Here is a 22,471-nt window from a genome sequence, read left to right on the forward strand (position 1 = left end):
TTGAGGATTTTTCATTCAAAAAGTTGCTAAATCTCACATCTGATGTCCAGATCTTTGAGTCATATTTAGCTGAGCACTCATCGTGTTTAGTTCGTGCTTCGTGAACACATCAAACGATCACGTCCACGGTCTCTTCTTTTCACGGGCGTTTAGCACAGCTCTTAGACGTCCACTTTAACGTTCTTCTAGTCCATCTGTTGTGAATTCTTCTCACAATGACCGGTCCAGCCAGCTATGCTTAGCTTTCGAAAAGGATTGCGAAGGCTTGGAATTTTATGTAAGTACATATTATATCACTTCTATCAAACTTTTATACATTATTTATGTATTTCAGCTGCAGGAACGGCGGGACCCGAGCTGGTCAAAATAGTCTACGATGACTAGAAATTTTATTTAAGTTACATATTATTTCTATTATTATTATATTTTTATTACATTATATTTTATGTTTACTTACTATTACTTTACTTTTACCTTATTTTTCCTTTATTTTTATTACATTGTATTTTTATTACTATCATATTTTTATATCATTTTTTATTTCAACTTTAAGAATAGTGCAATTCGGCTAAAAAACCTAAAACCACTTAAATTGAAGTGGCTAAACCTGTAAACTTTTTTTTATTCAAAACTCTTTATTTAAAACATTTTAATTGCAAAAAATTTCGATTTTTTGTCACCAAATACATCTTTCAAATGCTCCATGGACGGTAAATTCTTGGACACGGTACCAGAATCGGGCCACGTTCCTGCTCTGTCGCCCAGCGCTAGAAGAATTGTCGAGTTGAAGCAGATGAAGGTGATGCGCACGAAGGTCTTGGTCGTTCAGCTGATCTGCAACTTCCCGGATGGGTAAAAAAAACCACCCAATGCTGCTCGATTCCCCCCATACAGCTCTTGTTTCGGATCGCTCGGCGGGATCACAGAACGAGGTGCACGAACGATGATGGCTGCACTGCTCGAAAACCTCTTTGTGTCAAATTTCCCACTTTCTCCTGTGGATAGACCTTCCCTTCATGGATGTATGACCTTCTGAAATTATGGGCACAGTCATTCGTGCTCATACACGGTTCCGTTCGATTTCTGGAAGGGGCCACAGGTTGCAGGGTACGTGTTTTAGGCACAGAAAAGGCATTTTAGGTACGGAAAAGGTATTTTCTATTTTAGGCACGGAAAAGGTATTTTTTAGCTATTTTTAGGCACGGGAAATACAGCGAATTGCGACAGCGACTTTTTACTTGTTCAAAACATGCAATTCTCTCTAATTTCTTGCACTTTTAAGAGAAAAAAGCACGTTTCAGAGTTAAAGTGAGGTAATTTTTTGATCTACAGTTCAATATATGAAAACATTACTACGGTATTGTAAGCGATTTATTTTTTTCTTAATTTTCTATAATAACCAGTTGTACTATTTACATCGTCAAGACGACGCGCATTATTAATGACTATCGAGGAGATTTATTCACGTAAAATGAATAAAATATCTGAATAAAATGTTCGTATTGCTGCCAGCATAACGATGTCGCATTGAAGAAAAAATTATTTTTTCTGTAGCTTAAAAAAATCTAACCGTCTCTATTTGTAACGAACACACCGCTGGTGGCGAGTACAATCAGAAACGATGGCTTTTTAGCGATGAAAAATCTAGAGAAGAAGTGGGGCCGCATGGGGGACACTGTTCATTATTGATTGCTCATTTGATCGCTTTTTCAGTGTGTGTGTGTGTGTGTGTGTGTGTGTGTGTATAAATTCTACCCATTCATAGGATTGAATCACATTTTTCTCATAGTTAAATCGCATTTTTGTCATCGTTAAATAAAAATAACAGAGATTTTTCAATTAAATAACTTCAAAACACTAGGAACAGTATAACCTACCAATTAGGTCACGGATATTCGGTCTTAAGGAAAATGTTAGCCATAGGTGAACAATTCTACGACACGTGTTCCGTAATTAAACAATTTTTTTGGTTTTTTTTGTCTAAAAATTTTCTCATTCTCTTAGTTTTTTTGGATAATTCTAGTTTCAATTCTCTAAAATATGACGTCATCCTTTTTTTCCTTAAAGGCATCACCCCACGAATCTGAGGTGGTGCAGATTTCAGGTGGAGTATTCGTATACAGGATGGGAGACTACGGAGAGGTGGGTGATTCCGTCCATTTCTTCCTAATTGCCGTAAAAAAACGGCCCGGAAGATACGGCTTCATTCGTTTTGGCGCACCATTTTGTAAAAGGGGTTCGATTTGAGCGCGCCAACCTTGTGCGGCGCCGCATCTTCCGGGCCGTTTTTTACGGTAATTAGCAAGAAATGGACGGAATCACCCCCTTCTTCGTAGTCTCCAATCCCGTATACGAATACTCCACCTGAAATCTGCACCACCTCTGATTCGTGGGGTGATGCCTTTAATCATTGTTGGGCAGGAGGAGTGACCGCGAAAAAAACCAGGTTTTCAGGAAACGATCGCACTGTTAATTGAGTTACTTACCCAATCTACTTAATTTACTAATTTAATCCAGAGAAAATAATTGGTAAATGGGTAAGAGAGAGGCCGGCAGAAGGTAAACAGAAAAAAAAAACAATCCAGCAATTCATAAGAACACTTCCCTATTTTCTTTTTCTCTATCATTTTTCACTGTCACTAAAGCTTTCTCCAGAATATTGGTGTATTGAATCCTGGCGTAAGTTTCTGAACGCCAAAAATTCCAACGAATACACGCCGAGATTAATGAATTCCACTGAAAAGTGCTTTACGAGGACATATGTCGGCGTCGTCAACAATCACTCATCGTAGCGCCCCCGTCGGTTAATTTCACGTCATTCGTCGATGTTCTCGTACGGATCGTCGCAACAGAAGACATAGATTTTTACGATCTCATCCGTCGACGATACGAGGAAGACCAAGAACGCGCAGAAAGACAGAAAGACTTTCGCTAAAAGGGTGTGGCACATCCGGGATTAGCGAGCAATGCGCCGCGCGAATCCAAATTCCCCTCGAGAAACACCTGTCCACTTCACTTAAATGTGTTGAATCATTCATCGAACCGATAAGAGAAGAAGAGAACGGGGAATTCCCTGGATCCCTCTGGAAAGGCATGTGTCGAGGAAAAGAAATTCATAGAATTTAATCAGTTTATTGGTGGAATATCACTTTCTGATTTCTTTCTTTCTTTCTGATGTAGGTGAAATTACGAACATTTGCTCCTTTTCAGAACTCGGCCTAGTATAGGATGCGTTAAGGAGGAACACCAGCGAATTTTTAGTGCTTTTCGATGTAGTAGGTCCAAATTTCAAAGGATTTCTACGTTTAAAGTTATTTAGTACATAGAATTTGTATATTTTTACCATTTTCTTTTTCAAAAAAAAGATCTCCTACATAGCTCCTCGGAGAATTCACAGAGGAAAAAGCAGAAAAGCAGTGCGAGCGCTGTCGGCACTTTTTAATTTTATTTTAATTAATAATTAATTTCCTGATTTTAACTTTTTCATTTATTAAAACGTTCCAGGAATTATCTGAAGAAATACGCAAATGTTAGCGTGAATGTTGAAAATAAATAGAAGGGGAAGGTGATTGAAGAAAAAGTAGATCAAAACGCAGCAAATACAACAGGAATTTTTTTAATCACCAATTTTGAGATTTTTTTTTACTCATATATGTATTTTTTTGTGCCCAAAGATTTTTACTCACACCGGGACTTTACAAAAATTCAACTCTGTTTATAGTAAAAATTGAACAGTTACTATTAGTGTTTTAGTTACGCTTGAAGAATCAATATCAAATATTTGGAAGCTGATTCAAATTCCAGTCACCTGGAAACTGGTCCACGGGCTCTTCCAGTGCAAGAAAAAATCCTGCAGAATTTCCAGAAGATAGTGGAAGTTTCCTCAAACCATACACTTGTTTCTCGCTTCCATGACTCATCAAAGATTGCCAATCCAGTAGTCGTTTGGCGATCATATTTCGAGTAAACACTATCCACACTCCCACTTCCGGAACAATTCCGAGAGTAAACAAGATGACGCACAACAACAACAACAACAATAAAAGATCTACCAGAAACAAGAAATTCCCTGAATGACAGGATAAGCCCATAATTCTTCGCTAGGGGATCTGAATGCTTCTTTCTGGATCTGTGTCACTACTGATTTTTTTAATCAGAAGCTCATCTAAAATCTCATTATTTTCATAAAATCACTCGTCTACTGATGTCAGCCGAGCAGATGCTTGCAACGTTTGCGTGAGATGAGCGCAGATGTGTCGGTAGAGTAATTCTATCCATCCGTCTCATACCATATGACCTCACACGCAAGGTGCTGGTTATGGAAAAGTGATGAGTTCGTGCAATCGTGCGTTGGATCGTGAATAAAAGATTAGGTCTGTAAGATTAGGACGTATTTAAAAATTCACAAACATGCCCTGTTCCCCGTTTCATAGTGAGCTTAACGTGCTGTTTAAAAATGAATAAATAAAATACTAATAAATAAATAAAATGGCTGTTTGCTTCTGTTTTTTTTTTTTGAACTCTTCTGTTTTATTTTCTTAAGATTATATTCGAGATTATTTTAAAGATTATATTATATTTATTTTTATTTTTTTTTTCAGCTCCGCAAATCCCAATCACATTAGGATTCACCGAATTGTCCAGAGGATCAAATTTTTTTTTCTTACCATCCTTATATGAATTTTTCTGAAACAAAAAGGTAGAGAATTATTTGCACAATTGCTTTCATACTCAACACTCATTTTTTTAGGCAATTATTTTCACACACATCTTCTCCGACAACTGAACGAGAACTCCCATATTCACGCTTGGATTCGGACGAGTTTAGCACATTTTCTACGCGTTAACTTACGCATATTGTTCTTTGTCGAATATATATTAGTGAGAATAAGTGGATTTCCTTACGCAGAACGGTTACTGTGCCGTAACTACCGTGACTTCCGGAAATCAGCCAAAAAATGCCAATAAATAAAAAAAATAAAATAAAATAAAAAAATAAAATAAAATAAAATAAAATAAAATAAAAAAAAGAAGAAAAAAATCGCAGAATTTAAAACGTAACCCACCTGGCTGGGCCACAAGACCTTTTGTGACCAAAAACTACCTGAAGTGTTGGTGGATCACGATGTTGCCAAGAAATATTCAGAAGGCGTCATTGGTGGATCAATATCCTCCTCTTCGACTTCGTCAAAATATGCCGAGAATGCCAGGGATACTACCACGGTCGACCCTCTGCCTCAGCATTTATACTTGATCTGCAACCGTGAAAATTCGAGAAAATAGAATTAAATCCGGGAAATTTGCGCTCAAAAACGTTCTGTGCGCTATTGATTAGGCGTTATTTATTTATTTTATATATTTATTTATTGAAAACACTTGCAAGTGTGCCATAAAACAAAACAAAAACAAGATGGAACAGATATTCACAGATATGGTGGTTAGAGGGTTAAAACTATCCTCATAACTTCATTTCTCCTATTTTTGCAAGTTCTTTCCCTTGATTATTTTCTCCCAAACTACACGTCTTAATATCCAAGGAGAAAAAATTTTCCGTTCTCTTAAATAAACTCTCTCCTGAACCTCTAAAATATTCCCTATAATTATTACAAGTACGGTAAATGTGAACAGGGTTCTGGAACCTCCTTATGAGAAATTCAAGGGGAAAACGCAAAAAATATTTCTATTCCAAGCTAATTCGATCATTGACCATCGACTCAAATTGTTAGTAATGATAAATCGAACGGGACCCATTACTATCTATGCGGTCCGCTACCGCTGAAGCATCCATTTTTATAGCTAGTTTTTTCTGAACCAAAGTTATGCGCACGATCGATCGATTTTTTCGAAATTATTCTTAGCCGCCGATGTTCGAATGAAGTTACGCGAATTACGAGATACTATTTGACCTTGTACCAACCAATCAACCGCAAAGTGCATAACCGTTCTCAGCCATCGAATTTCACTCAACCTAGGCTTCAGAGGTCTCCATCCGAGATAGATGAGTGGTATACTTGATGACAAGGCCTCGCAAGGGCATCCTTAGGAATTCTATGGAAGAATTGTGCGAAGTAGAATAGAGCGGAGTGCTAGTACAGTTAAAATCCTGGGTTTTTTTTTTTTCATTTCAGTGAACATTTTCCACTTTTTAAGGGTGCATGAAGCAAGTTTCAAGTTAAAAACTACAGAAAACGAAAGCGAGAAACCCGTCCAGTCACACATTGTTTTGAAACCGCCCATCTTACGATCAGTTTAGCCAAAATAAGGCCTTGTACCTCATTCCCGATAAAACATATTAGGTCCAAAGATGTATAGGCTGTTGTTGTTTAAGAGTTTTTGTCTTAAAAGTAGGCCGATATCGTCGGCAACAACATTTTGACCCAAATTAGCCTTGAAAAGGCATCGAAATGTGATTGATGTCGGCCAAGGGGGAAATGAAACTACGAAAAAATCTGCGAACTTATCATATTCAGGGAAATCCTTAACCTATTTTGAAAGAAATCCTCAAAAACGACGTTCACAATACGAAAACCAGAAAAAACAGAAAGAAACTAATAATAATAATGCGAAGAATTTTTCTGCTAAGAGATTTCTTCGCAAGAATTCTCCAACGAACTTCCAACTAACCCACAAATAATAAAAAATCACCCGTAAATCCATAAATAGCTAACTGTCGCCTGAGTCCTGGTAAAATTCATCAAACATACTCGAAAGCTCACACTATACAACTCTTTATTCATGTTTGAAGTACTGTGTACATCCTAAAGAAAAACCTAAAGAAGCTCAATGTCATCGATAGATTCAACGAAAATAGCACACGTATTCTCAGGATCACCTTCTAAACACCATTTTACTAATAATTACACTGTACAAAGTTATATTTGGCAATAGAAAAAAGAAAAAACGGAAAACGTCAACGATTCAAAGAAAATTATGGCATTTCTGCCATCAGAACTAAATACTATGTACATTTACTTTGTATCGAAAACACCTGAAACGTTTCTGATGAAAGAGAGTTGTGATCATTTTAAAAGATAAGCATGTTAAAAGTTAGCAATGGCACTTGAACAAAGCACCGGCAAAAGGAAAAAAAAACACTTAAAGACGCTTGGCTATTTTTCAGCGCTTAAAATAGAATCTACACAGCAAACGGTACTATGTACAATAAGCGTTCTTTTCTAATGGAAATTGCAAAAAATGGTAGTAAGTAAATTAGTCAACCGGTTTAGTGAACCAAGAGCCAATGTATTTGGTATTTTAAAGCAAAACAAGGAGGAGCTCTCTCTCCGAGAAATTCAAAAGTAAAACGAGGTGGCGACGAGTAAGAAACGCTCATCCCAGAGGAAGATCACTTGCTTCTTGACGAATCTCATACTTCGCACGTCGTACACATTTCGGACAGTCCTCCATTTTAGTCGCACATTCGGAATGGAATACCGAGAAGCATCGCTGACACTGAAAAAAAGGCTGTTCTTTGTGTGTACTCTCTTGGGCAATCAAATGTGTTACATTTTATAAAGCACTGAGAATTACTGCTTTCCAAATGATCAAAATATGACAATATGGGATTTTAAATCTTTCTAATGTGTCTCCCTTGAGGAACGTTGTAGAAACAAAAAAAAATGCAGGACGTTTGTTTCAAGAGCGGGTAGAAACGCAGAAACGAACAGCAATAAACACATATTTATGGGATGCTTCATAAAATGCAAGCATTCCAAAGCGTTAGAAGAAATAGAATATCAAAATAAAAAACGTAGAAGGTAGAAGAACGAAATGTAGAGAAGAATTGGTGAAAAAGAAACCAACCCTGTATGTGGTCTCCGTCTCGAAAGGATAGATCACCTCAGGAGCTTCACACATCTCACAAATGAAACCTTTTTGACGACATAACGAACAGTGCATGACGTGATCTACAGCGTGTTTAAGAAATCCGCGCACTTGTTTTTCCAGCTGACCATTGTGGAGAAGAATTAAGTCCTAAACCAAAATTTACCGTGAAAACAAACGTTTAAGGATTTTAAACGATTTACAAAGAACTTACGCTGATCGAATAAGCATTGATATCGTTATAAAGATGATCGCGTGGCCACACTCGTCTTTTAAAGTCTTCTGCTATTGACTCACGACAGTTAAATAGGTACATTGAAGCTATTTGAAGTTGTTCTCGCAGAACCTGGAAAAACAATCGTATTCTACTGGAAATAACCCCAAATAATAAAGATACAACTTCCATCCATTGAAACTAAAACAAACCTTGATTGTTTTCATGACAGGAACATGTTCGTAGAGGGAAGGATTGTGCTGGTCAATGCGTATAATTGGAGTGTCCTGAAAATATAGACTCCTTCATGTTTAATGTCACTTTCTAGTCACTTAACCACAAAGAAAATTTATTAGTTTCTTAGAGTTTAGAAGTCGAATATAATCGATCATTGAATGATCCTATTACATTTAGCTTCTGCTTAATTCAATCACCTGATTCGCTTCAATGAAAGCACGTCCACGATCTGACACAGGACGTTGCTTCCAGTCCCAACTGCGCAGAACACGTGACGGGATAGGCATTTCTCCACCAGCACGCATACAGTCGTTGCAGTAATACAAACCATCGATGCCACATACGCTATACAGATAAAATACTTAATAATCACACTCCAACGCTCTATCGCAAACAAAGCACTTCAAATCACTCGGCCCAAAAAAAAATCAAAGGGTCAAAGGAAAAACAAAAGACAAAAACAATTAATGAAAACCAGAAAACAACATACCCATACTTTGAAAAAGCGGCTCCAATGGACTTTCTGCACATAGGACAACGGAAGTCTTGAGAATCAAGGCCAATTTCACGAGGAATTGTGGTGATCAGTGCAGTCACCTGCTCCGACACAGCGTCGGACTGTTTTCGGGACGAGTTCTTGAACATTAGAAAGCAATTAATAACTGTAAAACAGTGATTTGTGGAAATTTTTCCTTAGCACCCAACACACTTCCTCATCTGCATCATCGCTATCTGTATTGGCAAGAAGTTCTTGTGATCCGTCTAAGTCATCCGTAACCTAAAAGTGTCATAGAATGGAAACAACTTTAAAAAAGTAAGCATAAAAGCATAAAGAAGCACAAAACAGAAAAAGCATAATCGATAGCACCTTTTCGCTTGAACCACTTGCCTCCATTGCTGTCCTTAACGCCTGGTCGAAGCTTACGATACAACCTGCCGTATCTGGGGATGATGAGGACGAAAGAAGAGTGTGACTACCATCCAGATCAGGCTAAACGTGCGATCCATTACAGCTATATATGAACTAAAAACAGAAAGGAGAAAAGGCAATTAAAAAACGTCATATTGTGTTGCGCTCACCAAACTTGTCTTTGGTTTTTTCCAACTTCTATTCAGCAAACTGTTACTACTGGGTGCAGCCTCCGCAAGAAACAATTCATCATGAAGAGAAGTTTCAATCCCAGAACTTGCCTGAAACACAGATGAAGAAAACCTTACCGGAGTGTTCTTCTTCTGGAAAACATACAAAATGGAATGTAAAGTTTGTAGATCTCACCCGACAATCAAGTTCCGGCACACGAACCAGTACATCTATAGTGTTCTCCGGCTGTTTTTCATCATCATCAAATACATTATCGGTTTCATGGTCAAATACGTCGGGTAGCTCTGCTTCTGCCTCTGTTGTTCGCACATTTTCTTCATTGTTGCTTTGAAAATCAACCACTGCATTGGAAACGAAGGGTTCTTCGGTAGAAACGTTCCTTGTGTCTGCAATAATGAGAAATTTGATGAGATTAGATGTGTAGAAATCGACTAAAGACGGTTGCAAACGTATTCAAGTAATATAGAAAACAAACTGTTGCGATACGAAATGACCACCTTTGACATCTGTGGACTCCATTTTGCCATCACTCTCCTTTTTATCGATATAATTTGGGTCGTTCTCTTTTCCATCAGAGACAGAGCTAATGCTTTCAGGGTTGTTTTCTCTTAAAGGAAAATGATGAAAAAAATGTATAAAATAATAATAGAAAAGTGGAGTGAAAAGAAGTCATGTCAGGAAAGACAGCACTACGCGAAATGCTCGCCGTATTTGCACTTGCATCCATCTATTTATTTCTCAACCATTTATTTCATCACAGTTTTCTTCACAACAGTGGTAGTTTCCTTTCAAAGTGAAGTAATTCTCTTTCGAGATACTGAAGTGCCTCGAAAGAGAATTACATGAAGTGGAACTCGAAGTGGGCCCTAGCCAAGATAACTACTGATTGACGTTTGGTTTTCCTACCTGTGCTCGGATTCAATCCCACTGTCCAACGTTTCCGACTGCTTAAACCGCGTACGGGACGATGAGCCCGCAGAAGTACCTAACTCTACCAATCCGTCTGCCAGCGTACTTGCCTTGAAGAGGGCAAGAATTACACGAAAACGCTTGATGGAACATCATTTGAATGTAATGTTTAGATACGTCAAAACAACAATATGAAATGGTCGCAAATATCTCCAAGATTTAGGCGAAAGAAAAACAATGGAATAAGTTGAACTGCGAGAATTTTACAAATATAGGAACTCACAGATTCGCTATGAGAACTTTTCTTCGAATTCGATTCACTACTACTTCTAGAAGATTTGCGAGGGCGTCTTGTACGACGTGATACAATCAGTGGCTGAAAAAATTAGCTTAAATTAAGAGGAATAAAACAGATGTGAAGGAAAAATCGTTCTGCATACGAACGGAAGAGAAAAATATGATAATATAGAAATAAGGATAACAGGAATGATTCAAAATACAGAGAAAAATGCTGAGGAAAATGATCGATGCTTACAGCGAAATTCTGAGGTGGAAGTTCGCCATAATTCCCACCGATCGGTGTTGATGACAAAATAATTCGCTCTGGGATTTCTGATCTGTCAAGCATCGAAGGATGTGAATACACGGAAGAACCATCGTCATCACTTAGAACAGCTTCTACAAAAAGTAACAAAATGGCTGAGCTATACTCGCGAGAAAATCAACTAACTACTTCGATCAATTCGATCTTTGGAACGAATCGGTGGCAGTTTAATAGGAGATTGTTCGTCCTGCAGAAAGTCAAGTGCAGGCAAGCCAACTTCCGACGCGTCGCGTAAGGAAGACGAGCGTTGCCTTGGATGCAGGGCACCAACTGAAAATTAAAAAAACGAATGAACGTGCAGACAACGCTCAGTAGCGAAAACGAGTTTATGAAAGAAACCGCAATGTTTGAACTATAATCTTAAGTTTAAAATAGAACCCCAAGTCTTCTAAAAACATTTAGAATAGAGGAACATTTAAAAAATCTTACCTTTTAACGGTTTTCCATGAACTAAGCCAGCAAGAATTAACGGTGATGGTGTCCATGTGTTCAACAACGAACTATTAACAGCAGCATTAATCGGTAGGGATCCAAGGCCTTTTAATAAATCCATCGCTTTGTCCATGTGTTCGGCGTCACGTAGAAAAGAGATTTCGCTATAGAATTGGCTGGAAAGGATGGTTATCAGAAACGCAACTCTGATACTCACGCACTTGATAAGCAAGACTACACTAATGGGAGCAGAACTTCAAAAAAACTCCATAAGGCTCACTTCATAGCCTTTGTTTCGCGAAGAAGTAAATGAAGATAATGCTCCAATGTATTCTGATTCAAAACTATCCGAATCCAAGCCTGCCAAACATGTTTAGAAAAACAAAGAAAATGATAAATGAAAGTTGTCATCACTCACTCGGCTACGTCCAATTTCTGATCGTATTTGATTAAGCGAGTTGATCTCCGTGATAATACTTCTGTGCGAATATTTGGAAACGAAGGGCCAGAAGTTCTGAAGACATCAAATTATGAAGCTTGAGAATACTGGTATCATCAAACTTACCGGCTCTGGGTACTTGGCGTATCTGGAGCCCTTCACAAAAAATGGATCCCTCAATCCATGAATAAAAATAGCTTCAATGACACTGCAGATATTTTGCGTGATTTCGCTAAAATATAAGTATGTTGTAAAATTTGATACAGCAGCGGTTGCCCGGAGCTGATAAGGAAAGTTGCTTGCAACGCAAAAAGTAACAAAGAAAAGTGGTAGAGCGATATCAAAAGAACAGTAATGAGGCAAAAGAAGTGCCCAGAAAGTTCATTAATAGCTCATAAAACGTAAAATACGAACCTTGGCACGACATCTCTTTGAGTATAGGACGACGCAACGGCAGCTTTTAAAACAACCTCTAATTCTTTACTTATTACTGCCTTCGATTTATCATGATTTGACATAACGATGGCTGAAACAAAAGAAGGAATGAAATTGCTCGATTATTATATTGTTATAACCAAATGCAAGACAGGAAAATGGAATCGATAGCGGGAAAAAACGAAGGAAACTGCGAATGAAATTGCGTTAAACAATGAGAAATGGGAAATAAAAGTTTATTCATCTGAATGAGAGCAGGGCTGACTAATCGGTTTGAAAACTGTGAGAAAAAAAGCGAGTGTGAACAAAGTCAGACTCAAATAAAGACTGATTGGACAAAGCAGAACTGCGAAGAAATCAATTAGCAGATAAAAATGCACTGGACACCGCTGTGCAGACAACAACAACGCGTCAAATCGATTGTAAGCTTAAAAGACATCGTGGAGCAGTAATTTTTAATCGGAATAATATTTAAAATGATAACAAATGAACTATAAACCTCGAGCTTAAGAAACATACAATAGAATTTAGAAGTGTTTGACATCAGGATGACAAAGAGCGCAGAAAAACTAGGAAGTGAATGAATGAAATATCTCTGGATGCGAGCAGACAGCTTCCACTTCGGAAATGATCGTTTTCATCCAATCTAGTTTCGTTGATGTTTTACCACGTTTTCGCAAAAGAAAATATCATCTGATCAGCTGATTTGAGAAAAGGAATGATATCATTTTGCTAGTTCTATAGCTGATAGAAAATGCCATACAATCTAATTAATATCATGTGACAGAAATCGGTTCCACTCTACGGACGTAAAAAGAAAACGAAGAAAAATAGAGGAAGAATTCGACGAAAGTGATATGTTGGTGTAGTGATGAACAGAATTGAGTAGAACTGATACGACTGAAACGAAAAAAAACGTTGCTGGATGGAAATTGAGCAGGAAATTTCTCTTCGAACAAGGATATATCGTCCAGTAATCAATTTCACGTATGTTTCAACAGCAGGTCACGAGTTAGCATCGTTGCTGATAGTACCACGCGGTGCAGAAACCGCATTGTAGTCTGGTGGTCGAAAAAAAAAGATAAAGGGTTAACGAGCTCGCGTCACCTTATCAGTTCGACGTGACATGAACATAACGTGGGATCTAGAGACGGTGCTAAAAAGATATCGTTCATCATAAAGCAACCAAAAATGAAAACGATATTGATGATGGCAGAAACGTTAACGATTTCATAGGCGTGAGTCAGTGAAGGTGACGACGGATTTTCTGCATTGCAGCGATGACACACTGTGTAATAGGTTTCAGTACGAAGTCGAAAACGAAAAGCATGCAAAGACTCCAAAAAATCATACGACAGATTGTATTCGGCATTTCGTTTTTGAATAGGAATTATAAATTATTCGAGAATGTTCTTCCATTAAATGTTGCTCGAAACACAATCACGATCACAATAAACAACGAATTTTTCTTTCACAAAAATTTTTCAGAACTCATTAGGAGACTTCGTATCTCAAACCAATTTCAATATCCCTAACATTCCTCAGTACGGAGAAAGTGCGCGCATAAAACTGAAAACTAAACTAAAACGCGCATAAAACTCCGATAAAATGTACTAAGTAATGTCAAAACGAACTGCGGCGATGAATGGTGCTAGCAAGGGTCCCAAAAAAGAAGGAGAAATCTACCATATACCTTTAGCAACAATCCGAAATTGAAATAGCGTTTCAGCACACACAGACACACACTTCAGCAATTTCTAGGTCTTCGGGAAAAACTAGTATTCTTCGTCGCGGTTTCTCCCAAAGGGCAGTTCCGCCACGGAAATGTTTGATGATTTCAAAGAGAAGCAAAATTAGAGCCCAAGTATTGAGAGTAATAGTCGATGCCAGGTATGTCCCATCGATGGTGCATAGCACTCACCAGGTATGTTCAACTCGGTGAGTGCTATGCACCATCGATTGGGACATGTTACAGAAAAGAGAGAGTATGTCTAGCGGAGAAATAGCGAGCGTTGCGACGGACGCGTCGCGTCAGCCGGATTGTACACGCTCTTCGGCGACAGTAATGACAATGACTGACTGACTAGTGATTTTATATTGGACCAATTTCATATGCGCTTTAATATGTGTCAAAGGTCAAGTGTTGTCCTCGTTTTGCACTGAAACGAGGCCTAGACCATAACGGAGTGCGCGTATGAAATAATTTAAACACAGCTTTATTACTATCAAACCAGGTGTGGCAAACAGTTTCGGAAACATGGATGGAAATTGCTCTGCTCTGTACTCTACTGCTCAAGTAATTTGATTTTGAAATCTAAGGGACGTTCAGCACTTTCCAGGGCTACACGCCCTTTGGATTTCAAAATCAAATCAGTGAACCGCCATTGAAAGCTTAGAAAGCACTAATTCGCATCCATTTTGACTGAAGAGCTGCGTATCGTATGTATCGTTTTCTTTCGTTACAGTATGCATATAATAAAATGTTAGCAACTTGACGATTCACGAGTTTAAAAGTGTAGAACTGGAAGAGCAACTGGAGAAATTCGCCTGAGTCTTTGATGTACGTAAGATAAGAAAAATATTTATGAGTATAGGACAACCCATAGTTGAGAAACGTGTGAGGTGCAACGGTTTTCAATCGATGTTGAATCATCTCCACCTAAGCAGCCGAAAACGTTGACCCGCTTCCATATCCGTGCCATACCTTTCATTTTTTTTTTGTATTTTCGACAGTTACGTTCAGTATTCGGGATAAATTATAACTATGTAGTCATGTTGCATAATAGTACAGCAATCTTGTTCATGAAAACTCCAGCTCGAAATAAGATACCCTTGTGAATGAGAGGTTGGAAGAATGACGCTTATGAAGATCCGAACATTGCAAGTTTCGGGCAGGAAATCGCATGATTGGCACATATGATAAAAGAAAAAATGAAAAACAAAAAATAAAAATAAAACAAAAATAATAAACACACCACTACAGTTGAGCCAAAAGGACCTGAAACAGGGTGCAGTTGCGTAAGCAACTGCGGTCGAAATAGCGCGGTGAGGCTAGCAGCAGCGGTCGTCGCGGTCTTCGAACTGTAGAGATAAATGAGGTCCCAACTCGATCGCCAGCTTCCAGTTCTATTGCGCCGCTTAAAGTGCAGCGGCTTGCGAAATTTCACCTGAGCTTCAGGACCTTTCGGCTTAACTATACCAATGTTTCCCCAGATGACCACAACGCATACCTCGCAGCGCACTTTGTATTTGACAAATACTATGTCCTTTGCCCTGACCTAATCGAATGAGCACCACTGATGTCTGGGTAAACAAAAGCACCGGAGCCTATACCATCCCAGCCAACTGAAATAGAGCGGGTAGTCTACCAATGGGATAGATCTCCGCATCTCACGGGAATAAGTTCCTTTTCTCGGTAAATCACGAATGAAAACCAGAAAGTTCGGCGACGGGACAATTATCTCTAAAAAAATAATAAAGTCATGGGATCCATCAGAATTAGAATAGTGTGTCCGTCAGAATGTTGTGTGAATAGGCGTAAATCAACCCTTTTGGGGTGCACCAACGCGTTCACTTCAACTCAGAATCGTTTGAAGGCATCACTCCACGAATCTGAGGTGGTACGGATTTCAAGTGGAGTATTCTTATACGGGATGGGAGACTATGGAGAGGGGAGGGGGTGATTCCCGAAAAAAACGAGCCGGAAGATATGGCCTCAGGCGTTCTGGCGCACTTTTTTCTACAAGGAGTTCGACCGGAGCACGCCAGCCTTGTGCGGCGCCGCATCTTCCGGGCCGTTTTTTTTTACAGCAATTACGAAGAAATGGACAAAATCACCTCCCTCTCCGTAGTCTCCCATCCCGTATACGAATACTCCACCTGAAACCTGGACAACCTCAGATTCGTGGGGTGATGCCTTTAAGGCTGCCCGCTCTACGGTTTTATTTGGTGGTTATTGAGCGCACTGTTGTGAATAGTCAATAACTACCAAAACCACAGAGCCACCAAACCGTGCGCCCGCGCGGGTCTGAACTCGGCGGGCAGCCTAAGGTTCACGAACGCATGTTTAACCTACACAATGACTTACGGGAGGTATTCGATGTATATAGTCGGGGTTTTTATCGTCCCAGACAAGTCTAGCGCCAATTTATTGACGCCGGAGAAGCGAAAGGCATGGTTCACACCACGGAGGTTTCGAGCCTTCGATCGATCGTGCAGTCAGAGCGGAGCCTCCAACCGACTGCGTTGGAAATAAAAAAAAAACCCGGCACGATCAAGGAACTCGATACGGCTAAAACCGCCCCAGGGATCAATGAGGAAGAAACGAAATGTCTATCCATAACTTTCAAGATATATGCTTTTATGTGGTGATGCAAAAATCTTCAAGTTCCGTTCAAGTTTTCTTTTATAATCTTTCCGATTTTATTTCCAGTGATCCTACTCACTTCCATTAAGAAAAACAGAAATGCATCTCACATTTTATCTCTTTTCTATATGACATATGAAATAAAAGAAAAGAACTTTTTTTTCTTCACTCTTTCGTGAAATGGTACGTAAACTGTAGCAGTAGTATTTTTCTTCTCGAGCGTGGAGGTTTTGGATGGCGGACACAGTGCTAAGTGCTATTGATCATTTTTATCGCTTTCCTTCTTCTCTCGTTCAAAATAAAAACAGATGAAAGCGAATAAATGCATGTGAATGTCAGTGAAAATCGCGTAATTCCTTCCTTATAAGGAAAAAAGGAGGACGAAAGGACCTCTTTGAAGCATAAGATGTCACTTTTTCAAAGTAAGATTTCAGGATTCAGAAGAGAAAAGGAGTATGGTCTATTAAAAATTCCAACGAAATAAAATAAAACCATTCGTTCGACCTTTCAAAGGTTTCGACTCTAAAAGGATTGCAAAAAAAAGAGACAATTCTACAGAACTACTGTATTTCATTATGTTCATTTCTGTCTATGCTCATTCAGTGGGAGGAAAATTTATAGGAAAAGTGATAATCAGAAGTATGTTGATTGACAGAAAAAAAACTGAATATTTTTGATTTTACAACATCTTTTTGATTTTAATATCCTATCCTCTCATCATTATATCACTATAATTCGAGAAAATGTCAGAAACAGAAAGATTTGGAGTGTTTCATAACAAAACTCTGAGATAACACTTCTGCTAGAAGCCAAATCAAAAATGTATGGGAGAAAGATTTGGAAAACGAGACAGCGACACCAATCAATTAAGCAGATTTGGTCCGCATACGAAAAGAAAGTAAACAGAAGCCACGTGAGGGGCAGCAGCGATGAACACTTGACCAACTGTGGTGCCGGCAGCAAACAGATGATTTGGAAAGAGTGTGTCGTTACGAAAGAGCACCAGGTACAGACTGTATGCTTCTATAAATAGAAGAGTGCAGCTAACATGTGTTCAAACGAAACAAAAAAACACCGAGGGGAAAATAATCGCAACAAAAACTCCTTCTATTGCTGTGTACATTTTTCAAATCGTAAGCTTGTCTGTATTATAGTCAGGCGAAAAAAAAAACCGCTCTAGTAGAGGGATCCTGGACTGAGCGGCGCCTGAGGTGCGATGTCATCGAATCGATTCGTGGATGATTACTTCATTCTAATCAACGGTACGTACTAATCGGATTGTGCAAATGCACCAGATGTCATGTGTTTTCGAGTCGAGTTTCCACGTTCAACAATCGCAATCTTCTACAAGTTCATTTTTCATATTTGCGTAAGACGTAAGAATAGGAATGCGTCTAGAGATTACAAGGCGACGTTAAAAAACAAAAAACGAATTTTGACAAAATATGGGACGAAGTAAGAAAGTACAGGAAACATACAGTAAACGTCGAAGAAATGCGATGCACAGAGAACAAAGTCACGCGGCACGACACTTCACACATTAATGTGTACGTAATTACGACCGCTGTGTATCCTACGGCGAATCCCCATTAGCATGATCATGTGAGAACGATCACGTTCGTGTAGAGACATAGTCACGTGTATTACACATGTCCATCGTATAGCTAATCCAGGTCCTGAAACTAAAGTCTGGCGCTTCTCTTATAAGCACGCTATTTTTTTTTGGTTGTTGCCATTGAAATAATACTCATGAGCGGGTAACTCTGTGCTCTTGAGAGTTAGAGAGGTTTCGTTTCCCAACCAGTTACGTAGTTTTCCCTAACTGCATGTGTGAATATGAATGAGATGAAGGAAAATAGGGAAACCAACACCTCTGGAAGGAATCTATGTTCTGGTAAATACGGTAGAATGACGATGGAAAAGGCTGTAATTTCGAGGCGCATTGAGCGGTTCACATTGTTCCTCCGCGCATGTGTTTTTCACCAAAATACCCCTATTATATTTTCAAGTGAAACACTCGATATTGTACTTCTTTCATTCGAGATTTTTCCGTCACAAAAAAAAAACTTCGAAATGTAAATGTTTCTCGAAGCTGTTAGAAGAGGAGCGTTTTTTTTTGCCTCCGATTTTTTTCGCTCTTCCTCTTCCTCTTACTCATCGTCAATTTCGTGACGCAACTGTGAAAACAATCCGCTCTCGTTATGCACACTCTTCCGTCTTTCTTCACCCGTCTGCTTCTGTTCTCCAGTGGACTTTCTCACTGTGTCCGCACTCGTAGGGACAAATTTCCAGTTGTATAAAGGTATTAGGTATTTTTATAGTATTTCAGTGGTGCTTTTGATTGATTTGCTGAAGCTGAAGCCAAGAATGGTACTGATCTTTCTTTATTAACTAATGGCTAATATTTCGACGTTATCGCCTTCATCAGAGCCTGAAAAAATCGAAGCCATCAATGACTTATCCTCTCAAGCATCTCATCACTCTAAAGAAAGCATTTAAACAATAGGCATACTCAAAGAGTTTAGTACGCGTACGAAAATAATATGCAAAAGAAATAAATAAAACTCCTGCCAATAGAATCTACGAAGCTGAGGACTTGAGCTGACTTTATAAACATTCTAGAAAAACACTCTTAGAACACTACTTATCGTTAAAATAAATTTATAATTCTTCATGTGTTGAATATAAACTATATTCTCGAAGCCGATAGCACTCAATTCACATTATGAATTCTACAACCAAGCGCTATGATCGTCTATGTTAATGTTTATTTTTCACGATCTCATACAGTAGCGGAATAATCGGTCCTATGCTTTACCGCATGAAAAAGTGTTTTTATTTTCAATCATGCTAACGTGATTTGTGCAGAACGAACACCTCTACACTAGCACCTTTGCACCAATGCATGTACAAGCGCTCAATTCTATCACAGAAACAAAAACCACTAGAAATCTGAAATAACTTCAATTACGAAATCAGATCATCAAACAGAAACTAGTGAATAAGTGTTTAACCAATATCTTTCTCCCGCTTATTCAAAAGAAGTTCAAGAAGTACGTATGAATAAATAAATTTATATGAAACTGTAACAAAAAATACTTTACATCAATATTTTGCTTATGATTACACAATCCCAGAAGATGAGAACAGAATTGAGTGCCACATATCATTACCTTATGCAAGGCATATCACCCTTCTCAATTGAATAACTAAAATATCACTGAAGAACTGAAGGAGGACGAAAAAATAACATCACATGTTGAGACAAATACATAGCACTTATCCACAGGTGACTGTGAAAAGCAGCATATGAAGATTCAATATCCCAGTCTAATACCTCGACCTCTTATCCGAAAAGAACGACCGAAGCAGCATGACCTGAAAGAGGGCGTCTTAGTTTGTTATCAGATGCTGGCCACATGTGCGAGGCACGTGAGCAACGCTTTCAGCTGTACACACTTCAGAAAATACGTTTGTATGAATTTTGTACAGTTGTGTGTGAAAGCCTGTGGGGAAGAAAAAAGGAAAACAGAATATATTGCTAGTTATGAAATCTAAGATAACAATGGGACATCGAATAGCAACGAATGATTACAGAATGAATTCCAGAGGACGAAGCCTTTGATTTGGACCCTTGAAGTGTTATAATAGTTAAACATGTATTAGGAAAATTCTCTAAGTTACGATTTACACTTCCACGTGTAGCTAGAAGATCCAAGAGTTGGGCTAGGATCTCCTTTTTCGGCCAGACGAGATACTAGCCGAGAATAAAAAATTGTAACCTGTTGAGCGGAATTGAAGAGAAAAAGATATATCGAATGATTACGATGACGAAGTTTATTGAAAATCGAACACCGAAAAATTTGAGGCGGTTTTCTCGAACCTAAATGTTCCAAATTTTCAACTTTGGTAAGAGTGCAGCATCGTGACCACAAGTGGTCAGGATAATGCGTAACAGGTATTATCGATTGTACCAGGAATGACACAAAACTTCGCTCTGGCCAAAAAAAAAACTAAATACATATTTGATGAATGCCACTATTTCACACAAATCAGGTAGCCGTTTATAGTCCACTACGTTCGTAAAAAGTATTGTCAAATAGAAACCAACAGCAAACACTACCTGGACTGTATATTTTATCAACATTTAAAAGAAGTATTTAAAAGAAGTATTGAATAGAGGGAAAATTTTCAATAAAATCGGCCTATTTATTAAAGTTTAAACAGGTGAAATCGGAGCAGCGATTTTTCGGGCGTTTCTATTGAACTGATGCATCTGTATGGTTGAAGCTTGCCTCCAATTTTCTATCTCTTTACACCACGCTTTCTATTTGGATTGAGATCAGTTCACTAGGACACAAAACGTTCACTTGTTGGAAAGAATAGAGCCCTTAAATTTCCAAAGTCAAATGATATCCTTGTTCATCATGCTTACGTGTTTGTGGCTACAGTATGTATGTGATGAAATTTAGAAATACTCAAAGAAGTCGATTTTTGGAAACATAGGAAACGCCACGAAAATCTTTCAGTATTCTCATCTGCGTAAGCAGAATATTTTAAGAAAATGTAGAATTAGTGGGATAAAGTTAACGAACCTGAGCAATACCGATAAGGACAATTAGCGATGTTTGCCCTAAACTCCATAGCAGTACACGCTCATTCAGCTGTTCAGCTCTCTTTCTACCTGTGGCTTCGCGCAAACGATGATGTGTTTGATAATCATCCACCTTAGTTTAAGGAATTAAAAATAATTCGAAGGAACAAATCATCAGATTGTGAGAAAAGCACTTACTACTCGCAGTTTGTCAGCAATTGCAACAGCGGAATTCTCAAGAGCGTTCATCGCATGTCCGCCAGGTGTGATTGCTTTGTTAAGATTGTTGTTAGATCCTACCTAAGATTTGAGAAAACATCACACAAACTCGGAAATCTCCGTAAAAACACAAGTTATAAGTCCGTGTGTGGAAAATCAGTAGATAAATATAACGATATGTCCTGTATAAGTTACGTACCTGCCAGTCCATATAGACAATCTTATGCGAAAATGTTGAGAACTCATTAGAGAAACACGCTTTATATGTGCCTGGTACCTAGAAAGGATTTTTCATACCTTCAAAAGCTCAAAGAATTTCCATACTCTTACCTCTGACTTCCAATTGTAACTATCATACTGCTTCTTAACGTCTTTATATAAGACTTTTCCTTTGGGATCCTCCAGGGTCATATCAACATCATATTGACCGCCAGTGACCACCTGAAGTGGGAATAAGATTTATAGGAAACTGCTAATTGTAGACATGTAAAAATATGAAACAAGAGAAGAAAAAAGAAGTGAGACCAAACTCACAGTGAAAAAAGTTAACAAAGCAACCTTGTATTACAACTTCTTCTCATGAAAAAAAGGAACAAAAACGCTGCAAATCCTTACTTGGAACTCCAACATACAGTCTTCTCCGGCTTTAATATCTTCATAGAAACATTGGTTGGCATTGTCGGGTAATTCGAATGTGAGCTCAATTGCTGACGATTGCCATATAATGAAGCCCACCAACAGGATGGTGCGCAACATCTCAAAAATATTCGAAAATAACTTTTCGATTACGAAGAGAGCACCATCAAATACAAGAAAGACTATGCAAAGTAGGAATTATTTGCTGACGTGGACGCAGGCAGCGACCTATTCGTCTTCACGTACTTTTTCGTGTGTTTTGTGCATTTTCGGGAGTGGACTTTGTTTGCATGTGGGTGTAGACGAACATCTCCCTCTACCGTAAGCAAATAATACCTTTGACTTCTTGTACGTGGATTTTCGGCGGAATTAATAATATCGGGTTAACTTCTTCTTGTAGATTATTATAGTGCAATATTCTTTAGCAGCTTTCCGTCTTTTCAAGAATTTATGCCTGTTT

At 38.5% G+C, this 22,471-nt stretch overlaps 2 protein-coding genes across 6 annotated transcripts; both read right to left on the minus strand.

The window, feature by feature from the left end:
- Positions 1–7,329: 7,329 nt before the first annotated feature.
- On the minus strand, positions 7,330–12,279 carry RB195_017090 (uncharacterized protein; the record flags this gene model as incomplete). 5 transcript variants are annotated; one of them, XM_064183930.1, is made up of 20 exons in its annotated part: positions 7,330–7,452; positions 7,804–7,974; positions 8,039–8,170; positions 8,251–8,325; positions 8,473–8,620; positions 8,766–8,911; positions 8,985–9,053; positions 9,165–9,266; positions 9,356–9,466; positions 9,552–9,763; positions 9,875–9,984; positions 10,284–10,396; positions 10,570–10,662; positions 10,822–10,964; positions 11,020–11,160; positions 11,320–11,498; positions 11,603–11,682; positions 11,741–11,836; positions 11,888–11,993; positions 12,176–12,279. In XM_064183930.1, the coding sequence occupies 20 exons, from the start codon at positions 12,277–12,279 to the stop codon at positions 7,330–7,332; spliced, it is 2,454 nt and encodes an 817-aa protein (XP_064039810.1). The 5 variants fall into 5 exon arrangements, with proteins under 5 accessions (XP_064039810.1, XP_064039811.1, XP_013308389.2 ...); XM_064183931.1 differs by having other exon boundaries at positions 8,772–8,911; positions 9,144–9,266; XM_013452935.2 differs by having other exon boundaries at positions 9,144–9,266.
- Positions 12,280–19,892: 7,613 nt separating this feature from the next.
- Positions 19,893–22,131, minus strand: RB195_017091 (uncharacterized protein; the record flags this gene model as incomplete). Its single annotated transcript, XM_064183933.1, has 6 exons — positions 19,893–19,940; positions 21,158–21,289; positions 21,355–21,456; positions 21,575–21,652; positions 21,706–21,816; positions 21,991–22,131. The coding sequence occupies 6 exons, from the start codon at positions 22,129–22,131 to the stop codon at positions 19,893–19,895; spliced, it is 612 nt and encodes a 203-aa protein (XP_064039814.1).
- Positions 22,132–22,471: the final 340 nt, after the last annotated feature.

This window comes from Necator americanus, chromosome II (assembly GCF_031761385.1).
Source record: "Necator americanus strain Aroian chromosome II, whole genome shotgun sequence".
Classification (NCBI taxonomy): domain Eukaryota; kingdom Metazoa; phylum Nematoda; class Chromadorea; order Rhabditida; family Ancylostomatidae; genus Necator; species Necator americanus.